Source organism: Melanerpes formicivorus, unplaced genomic scaffold, assembly GCF_026170545.1.
Source record: "Melanerpes formicivorus ecotype bairdi unplaced genomic scaffold, bMelFor1.0.p_v2 SCAF_8, whole genome shotgun sequence".
Taxonomy (NCBI): domain Eukaryota; kingdom Metazoa; phylum Chordata; class Aves; order Piciformes; family Picidae; genus Melanerpes; species Melanerpes formicivorus.
In genome coordinates this window covers 19998012-20017705 of record NW_027142360.1, presented here as the reverse complement: position 1 = coordinate 20017705, position 19694 = coordinate 19998012, and the positions used below count along the sequence as shown (strand labels likewise).

General features: G+C 56.9%; 2 protein-coding genes across 5 annotated transcripts; both read left to right on the top strand.

The window, feature by feature from the left end:
• Window positions 1–556: 556 nt before the first annotated feature.
• On the top strand, window positions 557–7818 carry LOC137443097 (extracellular serine/threonine protein kinase FAM20C-like). 3 transcript variants are annotated; one of them, XM_068142463.1, is made up of 10 exons: window positions 557–2897; window positions 4359–4496; window positions 4584–4662; window positions 5172–5260; window positions 5429–5544; window positions 5858–6038; window positions 6153–6262; window positions 6897–6978; window positions 7111–7170; window positions 7256–7818. In XM_068142463.1, exons 1-10 carry the CDS (start codon window positions 2419–2421, stop codon window positions 7488–7490), a joined length of 1569 nt encoding a protein of 522 aa, XP_067998564.1. In that variant the 5' UTR covers window positions 557–2418; the 3' UTR covers window positions 7491–7818. The 3 variants fall into 3 exon arrangements, with proteins under 3 accessions (XP_067998564.1, XP_067998563.1, XP_067998565.1); XM_068142462.1 differs by having other exon boundaries at window positions 558–2897; window positions 4321–4496; window positions 5168–5260; XM_068142464.1 differs by lacking the exon at window positions 4584–4662 and having other exon boundaries at window positions 558–2897; window positions 5168–5260.
• A 1962-nt stretch (window positions 7819–9780) lies between these two features.
• Window positions 9781–17884, top strand: SUN2 (Sad1 and UNC84 domain containing 2). Of its 2 annotated transcripts, none has more exons than XM_068142460.1 (18): window positions 9781–9857; window positions 10237–10394; window positions 10973–11145; window positions 11287–11421; window positions 11589–11684; window positions 11856–11949; window positions 12153–12223; window positions 12487–12611; window positions 12974–13204; window positions 13288–13365; window positions 13453–13496; window positions 13961–14126; window positions 14212–14439; window positions 15448–15532; window positions 15642–15757; window positions 15926–16093; window positions 16562–16654; window positions 16761–17884. In XM_068142460.1, exons 2-18 carry the CDS (start codon window positions 10267–10269, stop codon window positions 16872–16874), a joined length of 2145 nt encoding a protein of 714 aa, XP_067998561.1. In that variant the 5' UTR covers window positions 9781–9857; window positions 10237–10266; the 3' UTR covers window positions 16875–17884. The 2 variants fall into 2 exon arrangements, with proteins under 2 accessions (XP_067998561.1, XP_067998562.1); XM_068142461.1 differs by lacking the exon at window positions 9781–9857 and adding an exon at window positions 10075–10151.
• The last annotated feature ends 1810 nt before the right edge of the window (window positions 17885–19694 follow it).

Genomic DNA, 19694 nt, shown 5'->3' with positions numbered 1-19694 from the left:
TGCTTCGTGACTTGTCCCTCCCTGCTGAGGGGAGATGGGCAACATCGTTATCAGCTGCCAGGGAGCCCTGTCTCGGTGACAGCAGTGGAAATGTCCTCGGGTGTACAGCTCCTCCTCTGCCCCAAAGGTGACTTGAACCTGCTGGGAAGATGGAGGAGGAACTAGGGTGAGGGGAAGATGGGAAGAAAGAGGTGCAAACTCAACTGCTTTCTCTGTGATGATGTCATGGCAACAAGGTACATTGACATGCTGTCAGGCAGTCAGGGCAGGCTTTGAAGCTTTCCAGCTCTTCGCCATTGCCGCAGGCTGGTGTCTGACTCGCTGAGAAACCTTTCGGTCAATATTTAATGCTGGCATTCAAGTGCCCCACCTAACCCTGCCGTCTCTGCTTTCCAATGGGATGCTAAACCGAGGGGCAACGTAGGACTGCAAGCTTCCCTAGACCAGGGATGGGACTCCTGATCAGCAGGGTGGCTTCAGCTTGCAGGATCCCCATCCCTATCTTGCTCTGGGATGTAGGATGGATGTTTCTTTCTTCCTTCAGCCTAGCTTGGTGCCGATTTGGGGCAGTGGAAGGAAAGGGCTCTCCCTCTCGGTCTCCTAGGGCTGGCTCTGAAGCAAAGAAATCTGTGGCTCTGCTCCAGGAGCTGAGCCCAGCTCCTTCGATGCAAGCAGTTAGCACACGAGTCTTACTGGGGAGATATGTTTTTGTTTTGCTAAGCAATGACCCTAACGCTCCCATGTTCCAGCCACAGCCCCTCGTAGGCGCCTTCTCTCCAAACCGTATGTACAGGCTGGATCCAGCAACCCCCCCTGGAGCAAAACGCCGTGTTCTCTTCCCCAGAGATGCCATCTGCTCCCCCCACCCCGACACGGCTCCTTCTGGAGGGCTTTGAGCTCACCAGCCAGGCTGGAAAGCTCTCCTCCTCCTCCTCCTCCTTCCCGTTTGCCCCAGCTCGAATCGGCCATCTTGTTAGCGCAAGGAGCGGAGAAGGGAGCGAGGGGCTGGCAGCGAGGGGCTGGCTGAATCTGGGGCGGCTGACGGTGTCGGCCGGAGGCGGTTTCCAGGCAACTGTCGCGCCGGGGGACACGACGAGCCAAGAACACCGGGAACACTGAGTTCTCCCCGCACCGCCGGGGAGGAGGCCCAGCCCAGCACGGACAGAGCCGGCACGGGATGCTGGGGAAAGGGCAGCGTGAGCAAGAGAGCGATGCGGGGATGGGAGCAGAGGAAAGAGTCTCCAGTCCCTTACTGCCTGCTTCTCAGATGACACTCCCTGGACTGGAGCAAGGATGTCCAAACTGGCTGCTGGTACATCATGCAGCAAGGCCGGACTGCACGAAACACAGATTTCACATGCTCTCTGCATTCTGCTAACCAAAAAGAGAAGAAACATCACTCTGAACTCTGCAACAAAGCCCCCAGGCTTGTATTGGGCAGTCCCTTGCTTCTCTGTCCCTTCACAAATCCAAAGCTCTCTCCCTACAAGTCACCAACTGGTTTTGTTCACACAGCCCCTCTCTGTGTCCCTGGGTGTCACTGGAAAAGTGAATTTCTTGTGAAAATGGGGCTGCTCTTCCCTTCCACAAACTGCCAGTCCTCCCCACTGCTCAGTGGGTCCTGCTGCCCCTCTGTGCTGATGCCTGAAGCAATAGGCAGCATCCTCACCCCTACCTGCCTGCCCTGTCTGCTTCAGAGGCCCTGGGACCACCATTCCCCATGAACCTCACCTGCCTGGCAGCCCTTCCTTACAGTGCCAGCCCAGCTTTTTCCCTTTCAGTGATGCTGATACTCACATACCCTTCTTTTTACTTAATTTAAGTGGTTTGTGAAGGAGGGGTGAGGAAAAGTGATTTTGAATAGCTGGGGGAGGATGGTAAAATTGCTCTGGCTGAGCAGCAGGAGGAAAACTCTCTTGGATTATAAGCATACAGATATGATGGGCATGGGGAGTGGGGCTGTGTAGTGCTAGGCAGGGTGGGTGTTGCAGAGGGGCAGACCTGCTTTAATGCCCTGTACACTAAGAAATATTCTACAGCCTTGTGCAGGTGACAGCATGAAGGGGCAGGATGGTGTGGGGGTTATCTGCAGCCATCGCTGTCCCCAAGCCAGCCTTGCACCTATTGATTTGGAGCTTGACCCGTTCACGCTAACCTTGGCAGTGCCAGCTCTCCCCTTATCAGTGCTGATAAACCTCATTGAGACCTCCTGCTGCCGGCTGGTCCGGTGGTATTCCCCTGCATGGTGCCACAGTGGCAGATCCTCCCTTCAGCTCTGTCTTTGCACTGTTCACTCTTCTGCTGTGATGCTCTAAATCGAGGACACCTCACTCCTAGTTTTGCACAGAGGCTGCAGCTGCACCAACTCTCTTTCAGCCCTGGGTAGGTGCCCTTGCTGAAGGTCTCGGGTGAGGAAGGATGCGGTGCCGGTTACAAGCGCTTTTTCAGAGAAAATTTAAAGCCAGCCTTCTCTTTCTCCTGCTCTTGGCCCTTCTGGTGCACCTGGCAATGGATTTGGCTTTCCCCACTGCACACAGATCCTGTGGCTGCGATGCGAAAGCAACGAAAGCCTCGGGCGCCCCATCAGGCAGCCCTGTGCTGGCCAGCCCCAAAAAGCTGAGCCTGCGAATCCTTCAGGATTTCAGCGGCAGCAATGGCTCCTTGGAGAAAAGCTCACAGCTGCAGGGATCGAGACCACAAGCAAAGGCTGGAGAGCCAGGAATGCGTGGCCAGAGCAGAGAGGGGAATACAGGGTGGGCTGAAGGATCGAAGCTGGTGGCGCTCTTTGCGCATCCTCTTTACAACATCCCAATCCCGGAGGTGACAGAGAAGGACAAGCTGTTTGTCGTCAACCCCATGGAGAAGTTCAGCCTCAGACACAGTGGAAGTGATGAATGGTGAGGAGTAAAGTCAGCCCTGGGTTGTTTTGGGGGGATAAATGGGTTTGAGGGGACAAGAGGCAGGGAGCAACTATGTTGTTTCCTTGTGCAGACCATCATCACACCCCAGAGGGGCACTGGTTGCTGAGCAGGCTTTTCTTGTGCCTTGAATCCTCTCTTGGCACTGAATTTCTGGGCTGCCACCTGGGAGCCTGTAGCACATGGTGAAGACAAAGGAGAGTCTTGAATTATTTACAGTAATATGTAGGGTATCCTTTACACCACGTCCTCCTCCCCTTCCCCACTGCAGACTCTACCCTTTGCTCTCTTTCTCTCTCCACTCCAGATTGTTACCCACTTTTATCTCCCTCCCCCAAAACATTGGAGATGCAAAGCCCACCATGTAGATTGCCACTAACTGTGGGACTGTTTCCATCCTGCATTTTGCAGGACATGGCCTGACCTCTAGCCTTGGCCATATGCTGCCAACAGCCTATTGTTGTCACTGGAGTACTAACCTTGGGTTAGAAGGGAAGATACTACAAGCTTTAGTGTCAGTAACACACAGCAGCTTCCTTATGGAAAGCACAACCTCCAGACATGGTGGCTGCTAAAACTGGGAGAGAATAAAAGCTGGCTCAAGAACTGGTTTACACAAATGGGCATTTGCCTGGTCTTTGAAGACTACCTCACCTATGGATAACCATGAGAGATGGGTGTGGTCTAACGAAACTGGGGCAGAGTGTGCATTTTCCTAGAGTGAGAAAGACATGAATTTGGGTTATAGATGCTGGACTGTCCCATTGCAGTGCTGGTACAGAACAGGGGCAAATACCCTGGGAAGCCCTCCTTGAATTCCAGCAAACTGCTAATTTGGAGGAGGCATAGAGACAGGGAGGATGTTAAACCAAACTTATCCCTTCTTGGGAAATCAAAAGTGTGTGATAAGCCCATCCAAAGGGAAATGGATGTTGAGAGTGGGAGTTCAGGTTGGTGCTGGGGGTGGCTAGCAAACCTACTTGAGTCCTCAGTGAGCACACTGTGGGGTGTAGCTGGTTCTATTCCCAGGAGCTAATCCCTTGGGGAAAAACAACAAGACAAACTTCTCCAGCAGGGAAATGAAGGGAAAACAGATCAGAGGAGCAGGATCAGCCCAGGGATTTTCCTCAGAAAATGCCAGGGAAGACATTGAGCCCCCTCTGGCTGTGCCAGCAGGTCTTCCTGGCCACAAGTCATGGGTGGGATCTGCCCCAGGTGCCAGGAGCCCCAAGGAGGGCACCCAAGGGTCGCACCACCATCCAGCATTTGTGCTGGGCCTTCCCTCCACCTCATCCTCCATACACCATCTCCTGGGAAGGGCCTGGGGGACACAGGATATGTCTGGTCCAAACTAAACAATGTTGTTGTTGTTGCTGGGGTGGTGGTGGCTGTTGGGCTGCAGGGTCAGCAGCAGTAAAGCCGAGACGCTCCTCCCGACAGGGAAGACAGCCTACGACACCTACCCTGCCTGGCTCAAATTCCACGTTGGCATCAACCGCTACGAGCTGTACCCCCGCCAGGACCCCCTGATGCCCACTGTCCTCCAGGACTTAGCCACACAGAGGATTGTCAGCTCAGGTACTGCTTCCCTTCCTGCAGCCCTACCTACACCCTTGCCCTGCTCCCCACCACCTACCTCCCTCATGCCCCTGTGCCCCCTTTCAGTGCAGAAGTCTGGTGGGACGCAGCTCAAGCTCATCATGACCTTCCCGAATTATGGGCAGGCCCTTTTCAAGCCCATGAAGTGAGTAAAGCCAGAAAACAACCCCATATTCCCCCTGCACAGTCCTCTTAGGTGACAAGGAGTGGTCAGAGGAGACCACAGAAAGAGAAATGGAGAAATACTTCATGCACTGCCTCATTTCAGCCTCTCACCCCAAAACTGAGGCAAGCTGGATGGTCCTCCTCCCCTAGTTCTTCCCTGGTGGTGCTTGCAGCAGGCTGGGCTCAGCTTGTGATGGGGTAGTGACCTCCAGTGGTGGAAAGAAAAAGATGGTCCATGAGGACCGTCCAGGATCCTCTAGTCCACGAAGGCTTACCAGCCCTTGAGCTGGGAGCAGAGTATGTGCGGGGATCTGGATGGAGGATTTGGAGCCACACCACCCAGCAGGGAGAGACTGGAGGGGATTGGGTTTGAAAACGTCTCCAACAGCACCGAGGACACGAAGTGAGGGGTGCTTTAGAGCCAAGCCCATGTTTGAGGTGACCATACCCATAGCTATTGCTCCCATCCTCCCCTCTACTGCCAGGCAGACCAGGGACCAGGAGACCCCCATCGACTTCTTCTACTTCTCAGACTTTGAACGGCACAATGCAGAGATAGCAGCCTTCCACCTGGACAGGTGAGAGCAAGCTCACTCCATTCTGCCCTCCTGTGACAACAAAGAAGCAGAGAAACTGCTCCTTCATCTCACCTCTTCCTCCCCACTGAGAGGGATACCACTGTTTTAATAACTCACTGTGAAATCAGCCAGGGTCAGCAAGAAATGATTCCAAGTTCTGTGTTCTAGGATCCTGGATTTCCGGCGAATCCCCCCAGTTTCTGGTCGTTTGGTCAATATAACAAAGGAGATTCGAGACATCACCACAGATAAGAAACTGGCCAAGACTTTCTTCATCTCCCCAGGTGAGTTTTCATGCCATCCATCTTCTCCTGTGGCCATCTGTTTGGAGGGCACCTGGAGCCAGCTGCTCCTGCCCTGGCTCCTGGTGCACTGGGGCAAACCATCCCTTTGGGGACTGCTCCAGCTCCTGCCAGGTTCCCTGCTGCAGGGTTCCTCTGCTCCTCAGGGCTTTCCTTGGCACTGCTTTGATGGTGGCATGTGGCCATGGCACATGGAGCATCCTCACCTGGCTGCTTGCCAGACTGCCCTACATAGGGGTAGCAGGCTTCTTGTCTTCCAGCTCTTCATCAACCTTTGATTTGTTCCCACTGCCAGCGGGCAATGTCTGCTTCTACGGGGAGTGCTCCTACTATTGCTCCACTGAGCACGCCCTCTGTGGCAAGCCGGACCAGCTGGAGGGCTCCATGGCTGCTCTGCTGCCGGACAAGACCTTGGCCAAGCGCCGCTCCTGGCGCAGCCCTTGGCGCCGCTCCTACCACAAGAGCAAGAAGGCTGAGTGAGCTGGGGCACGAGGGGCACGGGGCATGGGGCAGCAGAGCCGTGAGACAGGAGGGGGCCAGCCCATAGCCGCTCTCACAACCTCATTGCCTGCCCTGGCCTTCGCCCACAGGTGGGAGCTGAACCCCAATTACTGTGCTCAGGTGCGAGAGACACCACCCTACGACAGGGGCCATCGCCTCCTCGACCTCATCGACATGACAGTCCTTGACTTCCTCATGGGTGAGCTCTGCCACACTGGCACTGGGAGATCTGAATGCCCCTTGGGACCGAGAGGCCCAAACAGCTCTGTGTCTGGCAGCACTGTGCCCTATGTGGTTTGTTGGCTGCCCTCTTACCCAAAATAAGAGTAGAAGGCTGTGCTATTAGGGCATGTCCCAGACAGAAGCCAAAGGATGCGAGATGTTAGGAAGATCTCAGTGAGGGAGACCCCAAGCACAGGAAGCTCCCCCCAGCAAGCTCCTACATGCATCCCCTGGGGAGCTGGGGTTGGTGGTGATGCTCCCTAAGGCTAACACTGGCTTTCCTATTCCCTGGGTCTGCTCTTTCCTCCTTGTGCTGTCCCTCCACCATCAACTGACTTGGAAAGTTTCCCATCTCCTTGTCCTCAGCTGTCCAGCCATGCCTTTGCCATTACTTCTGCTCCATTTGCTGCTGTTGTCCCTCCATAGGGCTGCTGGGACGAGAAGGGACCTGGAGGTGTACTTGAGTCCCCACCATGACTATGTCCACCAGATGGGCATCTTAGGGGTGCCCTGAGCTCTCTTCCTGAGTCTTTGGGTTTCAATAACGCTGTGTGTCCCTACTCCCATCTCCTGGCCCACCACCTGATGGCAAATTTGTTGCCCCACTGCAGGCAACATGGACCGGCATCACTATGAGACCTTTGAGAAATTTGGGAACGACACTTTCCTGCTCCATCTGGACAACGGCCGTGGGTAAAGTGTTGGCAGCAATCCTGGCAAATGGGTGGGGGGAGAACCTGGGTCTTGCCAAAATGCTCCACACATTGGGCTCTGAACCGACAGGGCAGTGCCCTGACACCCACCGGTGGGCTTCTTCCCCCCCAGCTTTGGCAAGCACTCACACGATGAAATGTCCATCCTGGCCCCTCTCCAGCAGTGCTGCAGGTAAGGGGCTCTCACCATCTGCACCAGAGCTGCCCTCAGGGAGAGGCTCTGTGGGTTGAGACCTCTCCCTCATCACCTTCGTCAGCATCAAGAAGTCGACCTACCTGCGGCTGCAGCTGCTGGCCACCCAGCCCTACCTCCTGAGCGATGTCCTGCGGGAGGCACTGGCTGCTGACTCCCTGAGCCCCATCCTAGCCGAGCCCCACCTGCAGGCTCTGGACCGTCGCCTGGGGAAGGTGCTGGAAGTGGTGGCACGCTGCCTGGCTGGGACAGCCCATCCGGACGAGGTGCTGGTGGATGATGTGGGGTCACGGGTGTGATGGGGGGCTCAGCACCCTGCTCAGTTGGAGTATTCTGGCGCACTGCCAAGGGTGATATGAGGACCAGCAGACAGTTCTGACTGTGTGGCGCCAGAGCCAGCAGCATGACGAACCGGGAAAGCAGGCTGTAAGGATGGCTGGGACGGGGAGGGTATTTAAATAAAAAGGTTGACCTAGTGGAGAAGACATGAGCTGAGATCTGCCCCACCAGGGATGCTTTCCCAGCCCTGGCCTGTCTTTGCATGCCTGGATGTGTCACTTCAGACCTCCAAAGTCTTTCAGGAAAGGGTAGGGATTTTTCATGCTTTTCCCCAGTAAAAGCTGCCAAACTCAAGCACTTGGCAAACTCCTTCTGCCCCTCTCCACCAGCATGGCAATGCCCTGGTGATCCCCAAAGAGAAAACCGAGGGTGCCCACTGCTGGTGTGAGGAAACTGAGGAACAAGCTCCTAGCCCCTCACTGCTTATCCCTGATACACTCTTCCCATGCCTACCCAAATGCCCTGATAGCTTCAGCATTGTCACCTCCACCACATCATCAAAGGTGCAGCAAGAGGGGAACAAGCCCCACTCCCCACCCCAGCATTCCCTCACATTCCCTGAGAACCACTGTTGGCTCCCTCCCCACCTGAAAAATTGGCTCTTGGAATGGGACAGATTGACCTGGGGCCATGCACCTTATTTAGTGCCCAGTGGCTCAGCACCCAGCTTATCCCCCGAGTCTCCCAGGGGGGTTAATCTGTGTCAAGGTTATGTCAGCCAGGACAGGTGCCATCATTATGGCCACCACCAATGTTCCTAGGACAGGGCACAGGGTTGACATCGGCATGGCCAGAGGTAAAGGTGCCATAGGGGAGGAGGTATGTCCTCCAGCCATGTCAGTCAGCCGTGGAGTAGTGGAAGCCACAGGAAAGGGTGAAAAAGGGTGGCTGGCACAGTGGGAGACAGAGCTGCCCTGGAAAGAGCCAGGCAGAGATTTGGGCTCGAACAAAAAAAAAGGGTTTGAAAGGGAGAGGGGAAAAAAAAAAAGGGGGGGAGGGGGCGGGGGGGAACGACAAAGAAGATCTGTCTGAGTTACACAACGGGGCCAGGGACTCTGAATCGGGGTTTGTTGCTGTGTGCCCACACACCCCCCCTTCTCTCCCTGCCGACACTGGCCACACGTCCTCTTGCAACTGCCCCGGCTCTAGCACCAAACTCGGGCATGGGGAGGAAAAAGCTTCGAGGCTGTTTTGCAACAGGTTACTCCCCTTCTGCTGGCTTGGTATTTTTTTAACCCTTTCTACAAATGCCTTTTTGCTGCCATACCCAAAGCTGGCACGGCCGTTCCCACCCGATGCCCCATAGGTGCAGCCCCACGACCGGGTATGGACACAGGTGGTGGGGTCTCCCCGCCTCGCTGAGACCCCCAGGCAAAATTTTTTTCCGTGGCACCGTCAGATTTAGCACCCGGGACGTGGGCGGGAGGTTGTTGTCTCTGCTCCGTGAGTTTGCACAAGGTCCCGGCTACAGCGCTGCGCGTTCAAGGTCCCGTGGGAGCAGCCGGGTTTGGCTCGCACCCCCCCTGCCAAGCCAGCCGAGCCACCCGTGTGGGGAGAGGGCTGGCAGCAGGGTGTCTGCAGCCACGGGCCCGGGGAGCAGCAGAACCCGCCCGCCCGGTTGAGGCGGCGTGGGCGCAGGGGCGTCGAGCACGGCAGCCCATGCCGCGGGCACGGGTTTGGCTGTGCCAAGTGATGTGCGGGGGTGCCGGGTTATTTCTCACCCCACTGAGGCTGGCAAACCCCAAATGAGAGCAGGGAACGGCACAGCCTTGCCCCTGAGAGTCCCCATTTTGGGTGTGCGTTACCCATGGGACCTGGCTGGGGCCCTGCCCTCGTCTGGCAGCGCGGGCTGCCTGTGATCCTTGGTAGGCACTGGGGGGCAGAGGCCACCTCCCATGGCTGAAGTACGCGGGTCCAGCTCCCCGGGGGCAGCCAGGGGGTGGGGATAGGATCCCCTCATTGCCCCTTCTCAAAATGATGATAACAAATAAACCAACACAAAAGAGCAGACACAGAATATAAACGACAACAGCGTCAATAATAACGGCAATGATAATGAGACACCGAAGAGGGCCCTAGAGACCGTGGCGGGGGAAGGCGGCGGCGGCTCGCTCCCCACCCCTCCCCTCGCTCCGCCACAGCGGCGGCCCCGGCGGGCGCGCGCGCGCAGCGGGGCGGGGCGGCGGCGGCGGGAGCGCGGGGGGGGCCGCCGGGGAAGGCGGGAGGGGGGGGGCAGGGGCGGGTGCCGCCTTCCCCTGCAAAACAAAAGGGAGCGGAGCGGCGCCTGGGCCGGTGTGCGACTTGTTTCGTCGCTGCGCGAGAGGCCGGTGGGTTTGGGGCAAGGGGCGTTTGGGGTGGGTCATGGGCGAGGGCGAACCAGCTCCTACGGAGGCTGGGAAGAGGGCAAAGGGTCTAGAGAGGGGCGAGTGCTGGCGCGGGTGTCCCGTGGGAGGCGAAGGGGGTTTATGGCCCTATAAGGGGAGGCTGGTGGCGGGGCGGGAGGCTCTTTCTCGGCCCAGCCCCGGCGGGGGCGGCCCGAGGCAGTCGGTGCCGATCGGCGGGTTCGGTGCACTCTCAGCCGCACCGTCACCCGGCGGCTGCCTGCGTGCGAGCAGCGGTCGGTGTGTGCAGTGAGCCGGGGGGAGCGGAGGGTGCCTTGTTGGGGCTCTCTCCCACTGACACTTTCCTCTGTCCCCGCACCCCTAGGTGAGCCGTGACCTCCCCGGTGCCGCCGCCATGTCCCGCCGCAGCCAGCGCCTTGTCACCACGCGCTATTACCCCGGCGACGACGATGCCACCACCAGCAGCAGCAGCAGCTCCCTGCTGGGGGGGCAGCAGCTTCCCTTTAAGGAGAGCACCGGCAGGTTAGTGGAGTGCAGGGTGCGGGAGTACAGGTCCCTTTCCCAAACGTGCCCAGAACTCTCCATCCCGTGCCATGGACTGGGCACCTTCCTGGGGTGGGCCATCAGGGTGGCTTCTGAAGTGAGCCTGAGGGTGAGCTCGTTGCGTTTCGGCATAGCTGCCGGCCACCGTGGTACTGGCTGTGACCCCACGCTGGCAAAAGCCCTATGCGTTCTGGCATCCCTGTGTTTCCCCTCCCCTACCCTGGCACAGGGGCTGCTGTGGGTGGCTCAGGATGGCTACATGCCTCCTTCAGCTGCAGCCATCTCCGGCTTGATGGCAGGAGGGAGGTGTGCTGCAAGTGCTGGGCCGGAAAACCGCAGCAGTGTGAGCGGAAGCGGTGCTGGCAGCTGCCAGGGAGACCGGTGGCTGCACCTTCCAAAACCTGCCACCGTCAGTGTGTGTTGGGGGGGGGGGGATCGTGGAGGGAAGTGATGCAAGCTGAGGGACTGGGGTGAGTTCCCCGCTTCTACTTAGTGCACCATAACCCTCCCACCTTGTAACCACACTTGGCTGGCAAGTTGGTTCCTTGTCCTGACAGGACAATCAGGAGGAAATCCAGCAGCACGAAGCGCCTCTCTCCTGGCCCCAGCACCCAGACCTCCTACTACAGCGAGTCACTCATGAGCGAGTCCTACCTTGGAGGTAGCCGGGGTCTCGCTGCCCTGGGCAGCTCTGTGCTGGATGATGCCCTGGACAGCAGCACCTACTGGGGTGAGCCCTCCCTCTGGCAGCAGCTGGGGACCTTCCTGGCCGCTGGGGTGAGGGGTGTTTGGGCAGCTCCCTGGCTGGCTGAGTTGCTTTTTCTGAGAGTGGTGGTGGATGGTTTCTCAGAGGGATTATGTTTTGGGGTAGGTGAGGAGCTTTCCACCAGGAGGAGAAGAGGCACAGGGGACACTGAGTCCAGTAAGATCAATGGGCTTCTGGAGAGCAAGACATATGACACCTATGCCTCTTCATCTGGCTACTCCTCAGAAGATGACTACACCGGTAGGGATGCATCAGGCTCTCTGTGGTGGCAGGGATGCTGGGGAAGATGTCCAGGGCCTGGTTGTGTCCAGGGTGCTGCCAGCCTCTGTGCAAAACCTTTTCTTTGGGTGATGCACAAGGATGTAGGCTCTCTTTGGTCACTTACTACCTCAATTCTCCCTTTCCAGGTCACTTTTACTCAGGCCAGAGTAGCTCTGGATCGGGGCTGAGAACTGCAGCCTCTCGAGTGGGCTCCTTTCTCTGGCAGGTGTTCACCTCCCCAGGTGAGTGGAGGGCTGATGAGGTGACTTCTCCAGCATCTTCCTTCCTTGCTAGTGCCTCTGTGTGGTGTTCCCTGGTTGTGTGGAGGTGTTTATCCCATTGTGGGAGCAGCCTCAGGGATGGAGGAGATGTCTGCTGGGGCCCTGCCTGAGGCTCTGTTTATCTTCCAACAGTTCGGTTTGTGGGGTGGTTGTTCTCGGGGCTGGCAGCTGCCTGGCACCGCCTCACCAGCACAGGTCCTCGCCTAGCTGGAGTTCCCTTCTCCAGGTGAGTTTGGTGCTGGTATGCTGGGATGGGGGAAGCCCATACAGGGAAGGGATGTCCTGCAGTGCCCAGCATGCATGGGGGGGGGTGTCTTGTGCCAAATCTTGGACAGGCTTTGCTTTCCTCTGGCCCCCATCCAGGAGAGTGCTGTGGTGGGGGAAGGCAGCTGCAGTCCTACAGGCACCTCTTTCTTCTCTGTGTTCCAGGCGCTACCCGTGGCTAAAGAGGTTCCTGCTTCTGCTGCTGCTTCTCCTGCTTCTCACTGCTGCCGCCTATGGTGAGTCAGCCCGATTCAATCTTTGGCCCTGAGATCTGGGGCAGTGCAGAGCATCCCACTGCCCTACCCAAGGGACAGGGTGGTCCTGAGCTCAGTGCTTGTGTCTCCCAGTACCGTGGTGCATCTTGCACTCCTCTGCTGGGGCCTTCTGGTAACCCCAAGTGATGCTGATGGCTGAGCCTCTGCACATCCACCCTGTCTCCTGTTGCAGGCCTATTACTGGCCTGTAATTTTTTAACCACCTCATTCTTCTGCATGCCCAGGAGCTTGGTACTTCTACCCATATGGGCTGTCAGCACTCAGCCTCCCTTCCTTCCCATGGTGGGGAGCTGGCAAGCTTTCCTCCTCTGATGTGCCTGGGGCAGGGGACCTGACTGCACTGGACCAGGTAAGGCATGGCAAAGGTGGTGGCCTAGGTGAAATGATTGCCTTGCAGGGAGAGCTAGGACAGTGTGGTCTGTGACTGAAGAGGTCTTTCCAGGGGGTGGGAAAATGGTGCAGAAGATGGCTCCATGCTGGTGGAAATGGCTCCCCCAGCTTGTGGCTGTCTCACTTTCAGAGTGTCCTAGGTATGGAGCAGGGGGAACATCTGCCCTTGATTTGGAAAGCAGCAGATTAGTAAAATGTCACTGACTCTGGGGGCTGGGTGGCCTGGGTCCCCTTTCACATGGGTCTGTGTGGAACAGGCAGCCCCCTGGGGACCAGTACCTTCCTAGGGGGCTGCATCGTGCTCTGCTTTTGCCGCTGCAGGGTCTACAGGGGGAGCAGCGGTTCCTGGCTCGTTTCCAGGCCCTGGAGAAGCGCTTCGAGGCACTCGAGGCCATGGTGTCGCGGTGGGAGCTGCGGCGAGGGGCGGCAGCAGTGGTGGCAGGGGACAGCAGCCCCTCGGGGGATGTCCTGGCACTGCTGGAGGGGCTGGTGAACCGAAGGGATGCGGCGCTGAAGGAGCATCTCCATGCTGACCTGACCAGCCACCTCCAGGTGAGGGGTGTGATGGGCACGTGAGGACATGATGGGTATGTGGAACCAGGCTCTGATCTTCCCCTCTCTTCCTTGCCCTGCAGGGTGAGCTGGATGCTCTCCGAGCCCAGGTGCACAGGGATTTGGATGGGCACCTGGGGAAGGTGGCACAAGCCTCTCAGGTAAGGGGATGAGCATGGGATGGTACTCAAGCAGGGCATCCTCCATACTGGTGTCAGAAGTCTCACTGCTTCCCCTTGTCTTGGCAGGAGATGGAGGCACGGTTGCTGGACCTGAACTCAGAGTGGCAGAGGTAACACTGATTGTCAGGCAGAGCCATTGCTCTGCTATGGGCAGAAAGGTGGTAGCAGGTTGAGACTGCCCCAGGGAGGCTTAAGAGGGGTTTCCAGGTCTGATTCACTCAAGGCAGAGGAAGGGTTAAGAGGCACAAGCTTGGGAAAGGGAGGGATGGATACTTGGGTCTGTTGTCAGGAAGGTGCCATGGCTGTCAGCAGGGCTCAGAGGGCGTTTGCAGCAAATCACCTTTGTAACACCACTTTGCATCACTGAGAGAATGTGGCCCTTCAGCTGAGGTGTGAGCTGGGGATGCTTCTCTACAGGATGCAGCAGAAGAGGTTATTGCCACAGGAATTGAAACTGGGCCTGGAGATGGGGTTGAGTGTAGGCAGTGGTGAGAATGAACCTTCTCTTCCTTAGCATGCAGAGGGGAGGTGGAACTACTGGCACAAGGGTTTTGTTGCCTTTCTCTCAATGCAGCTCGGTGCAGGAGGACCTGCGAGGAAGCTTCCAGCAGGAGGTGGGCAGGCTGGAACAGGAGGTGGCAGCACTGAGGAGGGAGCTGGCAGGCCTCAAGTCTGACCAGGAGGTGATGGGGAAGCACATGGAGGGGATGCTGGAGCAGCTGAAGGCAATGCGGGCAGATGTGAGTCCCCAGTCCCCGCTCTGCCGGGTGGAGGGAGGTGCGGGAGTCCCTGTGCTGAGGCTGAGCTCTGTCCCTGCCGTTGCAGGTGGAAGCGCAGTTCCCGGCGTGGCTCACTCGGTTCCTGGCGCAGTCCCAACGGAGTGGTGCTGCTGGCCTTGTCCTCCAGCAGGCAGACCTGCAAGCAGAGCTCCAGGCCCTGGAGCGTAAGATCCTGGCTAAAATCTCAGAGGACCAGAGGCTGTCAGTGCAGGGTGCTCAGGCTGGGAGTGGAATAGCTCTGCAGCGAGAGGGGACCGCAGGGGTGACAGAGGAGGTGAGTGCTGGCCTGAGCCCCAGGGACATGGTGGTGAACAAGGGTGTGGAATTGGACTGTGCCTCACTCTGGAGGGGCTGGCATGCATTCCTGGCAGATGAGAGACATGGGAACAGCCTTTGCAGCTGGGACATCAGTCCCAGGCTCATATCCCACCTGTGCATGCCTGAAACCTCTCCATCCCTCCTCTGCCCCTAGCCTGCTTTGGGTTGTGCCTGTGCCCTGCCCTGTGAGTGGTCACAGGTGGCAATATCCACACACCTTCGAGTCTCTTGCTGCCTTGAAATCTAAGTTTTTGCTTATGCATCTTTCACCCAGAAAGTGGGGCAGGTTTCCATGGGCTGAGCATCTTGCTTACTCCTATCCTTCAGCCACACCACTGAGTCATGTGGGGCAAAGCATTTCAGCAGAATGACAGCAAGGGAAAATATGAGCCTGCTTGCTTTGGAAAGAGTTGTTGGCAATTCCCTGCAGAGGCAGGGAAGGGGAGGGATCAAGATGGGATTAGCAGTCCCTGCAGTCTGCACAAGCTTTGTGCACACCATGAAGTTTAGACCCGTGGTGGTGCTGCAGAGCCTAGGTTCCTGGGGTTGGATTTGGCCCCAGAAGGAGTTGTGACCAACTTCCCCTCTTCTGGATGGGGTGGCAGAGCTCCCATCTGTCCTGCAGGACTGGGCAAAGGGGCCCAGCAGATGATGCTGGACTGGATGGGCTGTCAGGAAGTGTCTGGTACCTGCTGATGGATACTTCAGCCCTGAGGCTAGCCTCTGCTCTGGGATGGGGGTGGGTAAGCCTGAGCACTGCCTCTTCATTGCACAGCTCCTCTCATCTGGGGTATTTTTAACCACCCCTGACGGGGCTTCCCAGCCAAACATGTGGCTCATTTTTGTCACGATGATTCATCCTCTTGCAGTTCTGTGGGAAGGTCCTTGCACTCTCTCCGCCCCTGCAGGGTGGAGGCAAGCAAGGAGCCTTTCACCCCTCTCATGCTTTCTGCTCCTCCTACAGAAAGTGCATCTCATTGTGGACCAGGCTCTGAAACGCTACAGTGAGGACCGCGTGGGGATGGTTGACTATGCCCTAGAGTCAGCAGGTAGGTGCTAGGGAGCTCTCGCCCACCCAGGATGAGCTCTTTGCCCTGGGGAGGGGACCAGAGGGTGCTGGCATACAGCTCCCTCACTGCCACCCCCTCTCCATGCCAGGGGCCAGTGTCATCAACACTCGCTGTTCGGAGACCTATGAGATGAAGACAGCACTGCTGAGCATGTTTGGCATCCCCCTGTGGTACCAGTCGCAGTCCCCCCGTGCCATCCTGCAGGTGAGCACCCTCGGGGCAAGACCCCGCTGAGGGGGAGGGCCAGCATGGGCTTGGTGGGGTTTATTGGGCTCTTGTTGCTTCAGACAAGCAGCCATGCTGATACTGGGGAGGGATAAAAATGGCACTGATGGTGCTGATGCTGTTGGTGTCTCCTTCCTGCCCTCATAGCCAGATGTCAACCCCGGGAACTGCTGGGCGTTTCGTGGCTCCCAGGGCTTTGCCATCATTCGCCTTTCTGACATCATCCGCCCCACGGCTGTGACACTGGAGCACATCCCAAAAGCCCTCTCACCCCAGGGCACCATCCCCAGTGCCCCCAAGGACTTTGCTGTCTATGTGAGTACCCTTTCCTGAGCCTGAAGGAGGTTTGAGGGGACACTGTGTGAGGGTGCCATGGTAGACGGTATGGGAGCAGAGGGCTAGTGAGTCCCATACCTGGCTGGAGGGTGCTTGGGAGGGTTGATCTTATCCTGAAGAGGAAAAAGCAGTGCTGGTAGGGAGAGTGGGGGGAGCACCGGGCTTCAGGAAAGGTTTGGGGATACATTGGGAGAGAAGAGATTGAGTAGGTGTAATTTTGAGTCTTTCAAACCATATATATGCACCAGCCCAGCTTCTCCTTTCTCTTACCTTCCCCAGTTGCTTCCCACTGGCCCCTGTTCCCATTTGACTCTCTTGGTCTGGGAGAGCAGGAGCAGGGGTCAAATGCATTTGTGTCTCTATCTCCTTGTTCCACCCTGGGTGCACTCATTGCCTCTGGTCTGATCACTCACTGTTCTCCATTTCTGTTTCCTTGTCCTTCTGTAGGGCTTAAAGGAAGAGAGAGAGGAGGAGGGCCGCCTTCTTGGGCAGTTCACCTACAACCATGATGGTGACGCCATCCAAACCTTTTACTTGAAGGTAAGTGCTTTGCCCTTGGAGCACCCAATCCCAAGAAGAAAATGGGGGCCCCTGGGGCCTCTGAGCACTGTCAAGGGCTCAGGTTTTCCCTTCCCTGTCTCCCAAGGGTGATGACGTGGGCACATACCAGCTGGTGGAGCTCCGGGTGCTGAGCAACTGGGGCCACCCTGAATACACCTGCATCTACCGCTTCCGAGTGCACGGGGAGCTGGCACACTGACCCCTGGCTCCCGCAGGGATGGGGAGGCTGCTGCCAGGCCCACAGCAGGAAGGGATTGCTCTCATCCGCCGCTTCGCCTGTAGAAACCCTGGGACGTGCCAGCAGCGTGGGGGAGGAGAGGAGCTGGTGTTTAAGGGGTGAGGCTTCTGCTCTTCCAAGGACTGGCGTGGTGAGACGAGCGTCCCACGCGGGTCCCGGCGCAGCCTGGCCTCTGTTTGCAGCATGTGTCGGACGTTTGGACTTTCTAAGCTAATTTTTTACCGGGCCTGCACAGCCCCTTGTCCCCCTTGCCCTGTTCCTTCCTGACGGCGTGCCTGGTGTTGCTGGGGCTTGGGGGGCGGGGGGGGCTGATTTTGCAATGTGCTTCACGTGGGCTCAAGTGCGATATCGTGTGGGACCGCGGTGACTGGCTCGGTGCTGCTTGAGTAGGTAGGAGCCACTGGTCGCAGCCACTGAATCTCTCCCCTCTGTGCAGGGTTATTTCTTCTGCCTTGGCTTTGGTTTAGATAAAGATCTCCAATGCTGGGCAGGCAAAGGGGAAATAGGACAGTATTAACAAAGTGTTAACATAAACCAAATGGTTTAGGGCATCAGGAGGGGAGAAATTTGGCACACAGTGGAGGTGGAGCCCATCCTGGTGCTGCCGCCCATCCACTTGAGCCTTCCTGCTGCCAGCGGCTGCGTTGGGTCTCGGCAATGCCGTTGGCACCCCCAGCTGGCTGGCTCTCTGGTGTTAAGCTCGATGATGATGGTATTGAAATCTCTTGTTGCCTGCTTTCCTTTTGGGTTTGTTCTATTTTTTTTTTGGGGGGGGTGTGGGTTTTTGTGGTTTTGGGTTTGTTGGTTTTGGGGGTTCTGTTAACCAGTGGTTGGTTGGTTTGGGGAGAGTGAGGTTTATTTGTTGGGTTTGATATTTTCCTTTTGTGGTTTTGTTTGTTTGTTTCTGTTGTTTTTAAGGCAGATTGGAAAAGGGAATTAATCTCCAGTTAGGGTTTGGGGGACTTTTTTTTGGGGGGTGGGGTGGTGGGTTTTGGGGGGTTTTTTGGTAAGGGGGGGAAAAACCCTCCTCTTTCTGGGTTTTGGGGATTTTTTTCTCCCCCCATGCAATTCGTACTTAAGCAGAGAATGTTACGTGGCGCCGCTTGAGCGAGCGGCTTAGGTGTGGAGAGGGCTAGAGGGCTAGAGCTTTGTGCAGTAGGAGAGTAGCACACACAGTAGGATAAACTAGAAGAAGACAAGCAGAGCTGTTCTAAAGTATGAGCCTTGAGTTGTCTGTGTCTTGGTAGCTGGACCTTGTAGACAAGGGTCATCCCTCCCGGTGGAATGCTGCTTGGCAGAGTGCTGGAGGCATTTCTGCCCTCTTTGCTCTGGAGGTGTCCTCCAAGACTGCAATGTGTGGCCTGGGCCACTCACTTGTGGCTGTATGTATATATAGGTGACTGCTCTGCATGACTGTCTCTGTGCCTCAGTGGTCTGTTGGGTGGGAGACAGGGTGGAAGGGAGAACTCGTCCCCTAGGACTTGCAGGTACCATCATGCTCCTTCAGGGCTTCCCCTCCCCTTTAGTGCTTAGGGCTGCCTCCCTCACCTCCTGGTCTCCAGTAGCAGATGGTTGGTGTGGGCTGACCTCCTTTCTTTAGGAAGCATTCCATGCCATTTCTCTGGTTGCAGAGGACCATGCTGGAGCAGGATGAGGAGTCCTGCCTGCACTGGACATGTAAATCCTGCCTGTACTGTCATCTGATGGGGGCAGCCTTGGTAGGGGACTGCCAGAGGAATGTATAGGGACCTTTCCCAGGCTGAGGAGTGCCAGGGCCATCTGGCCACTCCACCTGGCTGCCTACAGGATGCTTAATTTGGCTTATGTTCTTGAATGGTGTTTACAACCTCCACATTTGTCTTGTGTCTTGAAAGAAAATCGAAAGGGCTTGTGTTCAGTGTTTCAGCCTTGTCTGATGCTGGCATCGTCTTTCCTCAGCACTGTGAGCACTGGGGACTGTGAACTGGGACCTGCTCTAGTTTTTCTTCATTTGAAGCACTGCAGGGCAAAGGGCTGATGAGGTTTCTGTCTTCAACCTCCCCTAATGTGCATCAGGGAAAGTCATGAGCCCTGCAACCCTCTGTGCCATTCTGAGGGTGGTGGTTGCACATCCCTTCTGGAGAGGTCTCCTTACTCCAAGCAAGGGAAGGGGGAGCCTGAAGGGCACAGCCCCTTCTCCAGCAGCTTAACATTACCCTGTGGAGCCTGCTGCAGAGCTGGGAGGCCCTGCTACTAGGAGAAAGCAGACTGCAGCCAGATCCAGTGACGATAAATTCTCTCCTATATTCAGCGTAGTCTTGGCACCCACAGCCAGAGTTATTTTAAGCCTGTCCGCAGCTGCCCACTTGCCTTGGAGTCATGTCTGTCAGTGCCCTGTGAGCAAGGAGCTTGGGAATGCTTAGACTGGTCCTGGGCTTAAAGCAGCTCCTGTGTGCAACTGCATGATAAAGAGGGAACAGAGATGAAGCTCTCCCCATGCCCCAAGGGTTCTTTGGCTGCCGGAGCAAATGTCATAACCACAAGGTTTGATAACCACTTTCCTTGTGTCCCTTCTGGCTCCCTGGCCTTGATTTGTGCTAAACTGGGCATGCTGGTGAGAGGTGAGAGTGAAAGGCCTCTTTCTCTGAGAATGGAGAGGGGGCTCTGCCCTTTCCAGGGGCACTGGCTATGGGGTAGGAAGCATTCGGCTTTATAGGGCAAGGTGGCCCTGTCCTTGTAGAGGTTAATGCCACAGCTGTTCTGATGTAAAACCCACTGAAGACACGAGTGAGAGGTCACTCT

What these genes read in the sequence shown, in the direction of transcription:
- LOC137443097 (XM_068142462.1), top strand. Translation starts at nt 2,419, where the DNA reads ATGCGGTGCCGGTTACAAGCGCTTTTTCAGAGAAAATTTAAAGCCAGC. An exon ending in CATCTGGACAACGGCCGTGG is followed by an intron (nt 6,979 to 7,110) that starts GTAAAGTGTTGG and finishes CTTCCCCCCCAG; the next exon opens with CTTTGGCAAGCACTCACACG. An exon ending in CCTCTCCAGCAGTGCTGCAG is followed by an intron (nt 7,171 to 7,255) that starts GTAAGGGGCTCT and finishes CACCTTCGTCAG; the next exon opens with CATCAAGAAGTCGACCTACC.
- SUN2 (XM_068142460.1), top strand. Translation starts at nt 10,267, where the DNA reads ATGTCCCGCCGCAGCCAGCGCCTTGTCACCACGCGCTATTACCCCGGC. An exon ending in ACCTGACTGCACTGGACCAG is followed by an intron (nt 12,612 to 12,973) that starts GTAAGGCATGGC and finishes TTGCCGCTGCAG; the next exon opens with GGTCTACAGGGGGAGCAGCG. An exon ending in CCAAGGACTTTGCTGTCTAT is followed by an intron (nt 16,094 to 16,561) that starts GTGAGTACCCTT and finishes GTCCTTCTGTAG; the next exon opens with GGCTTAAAGGAAGAGAGAGA.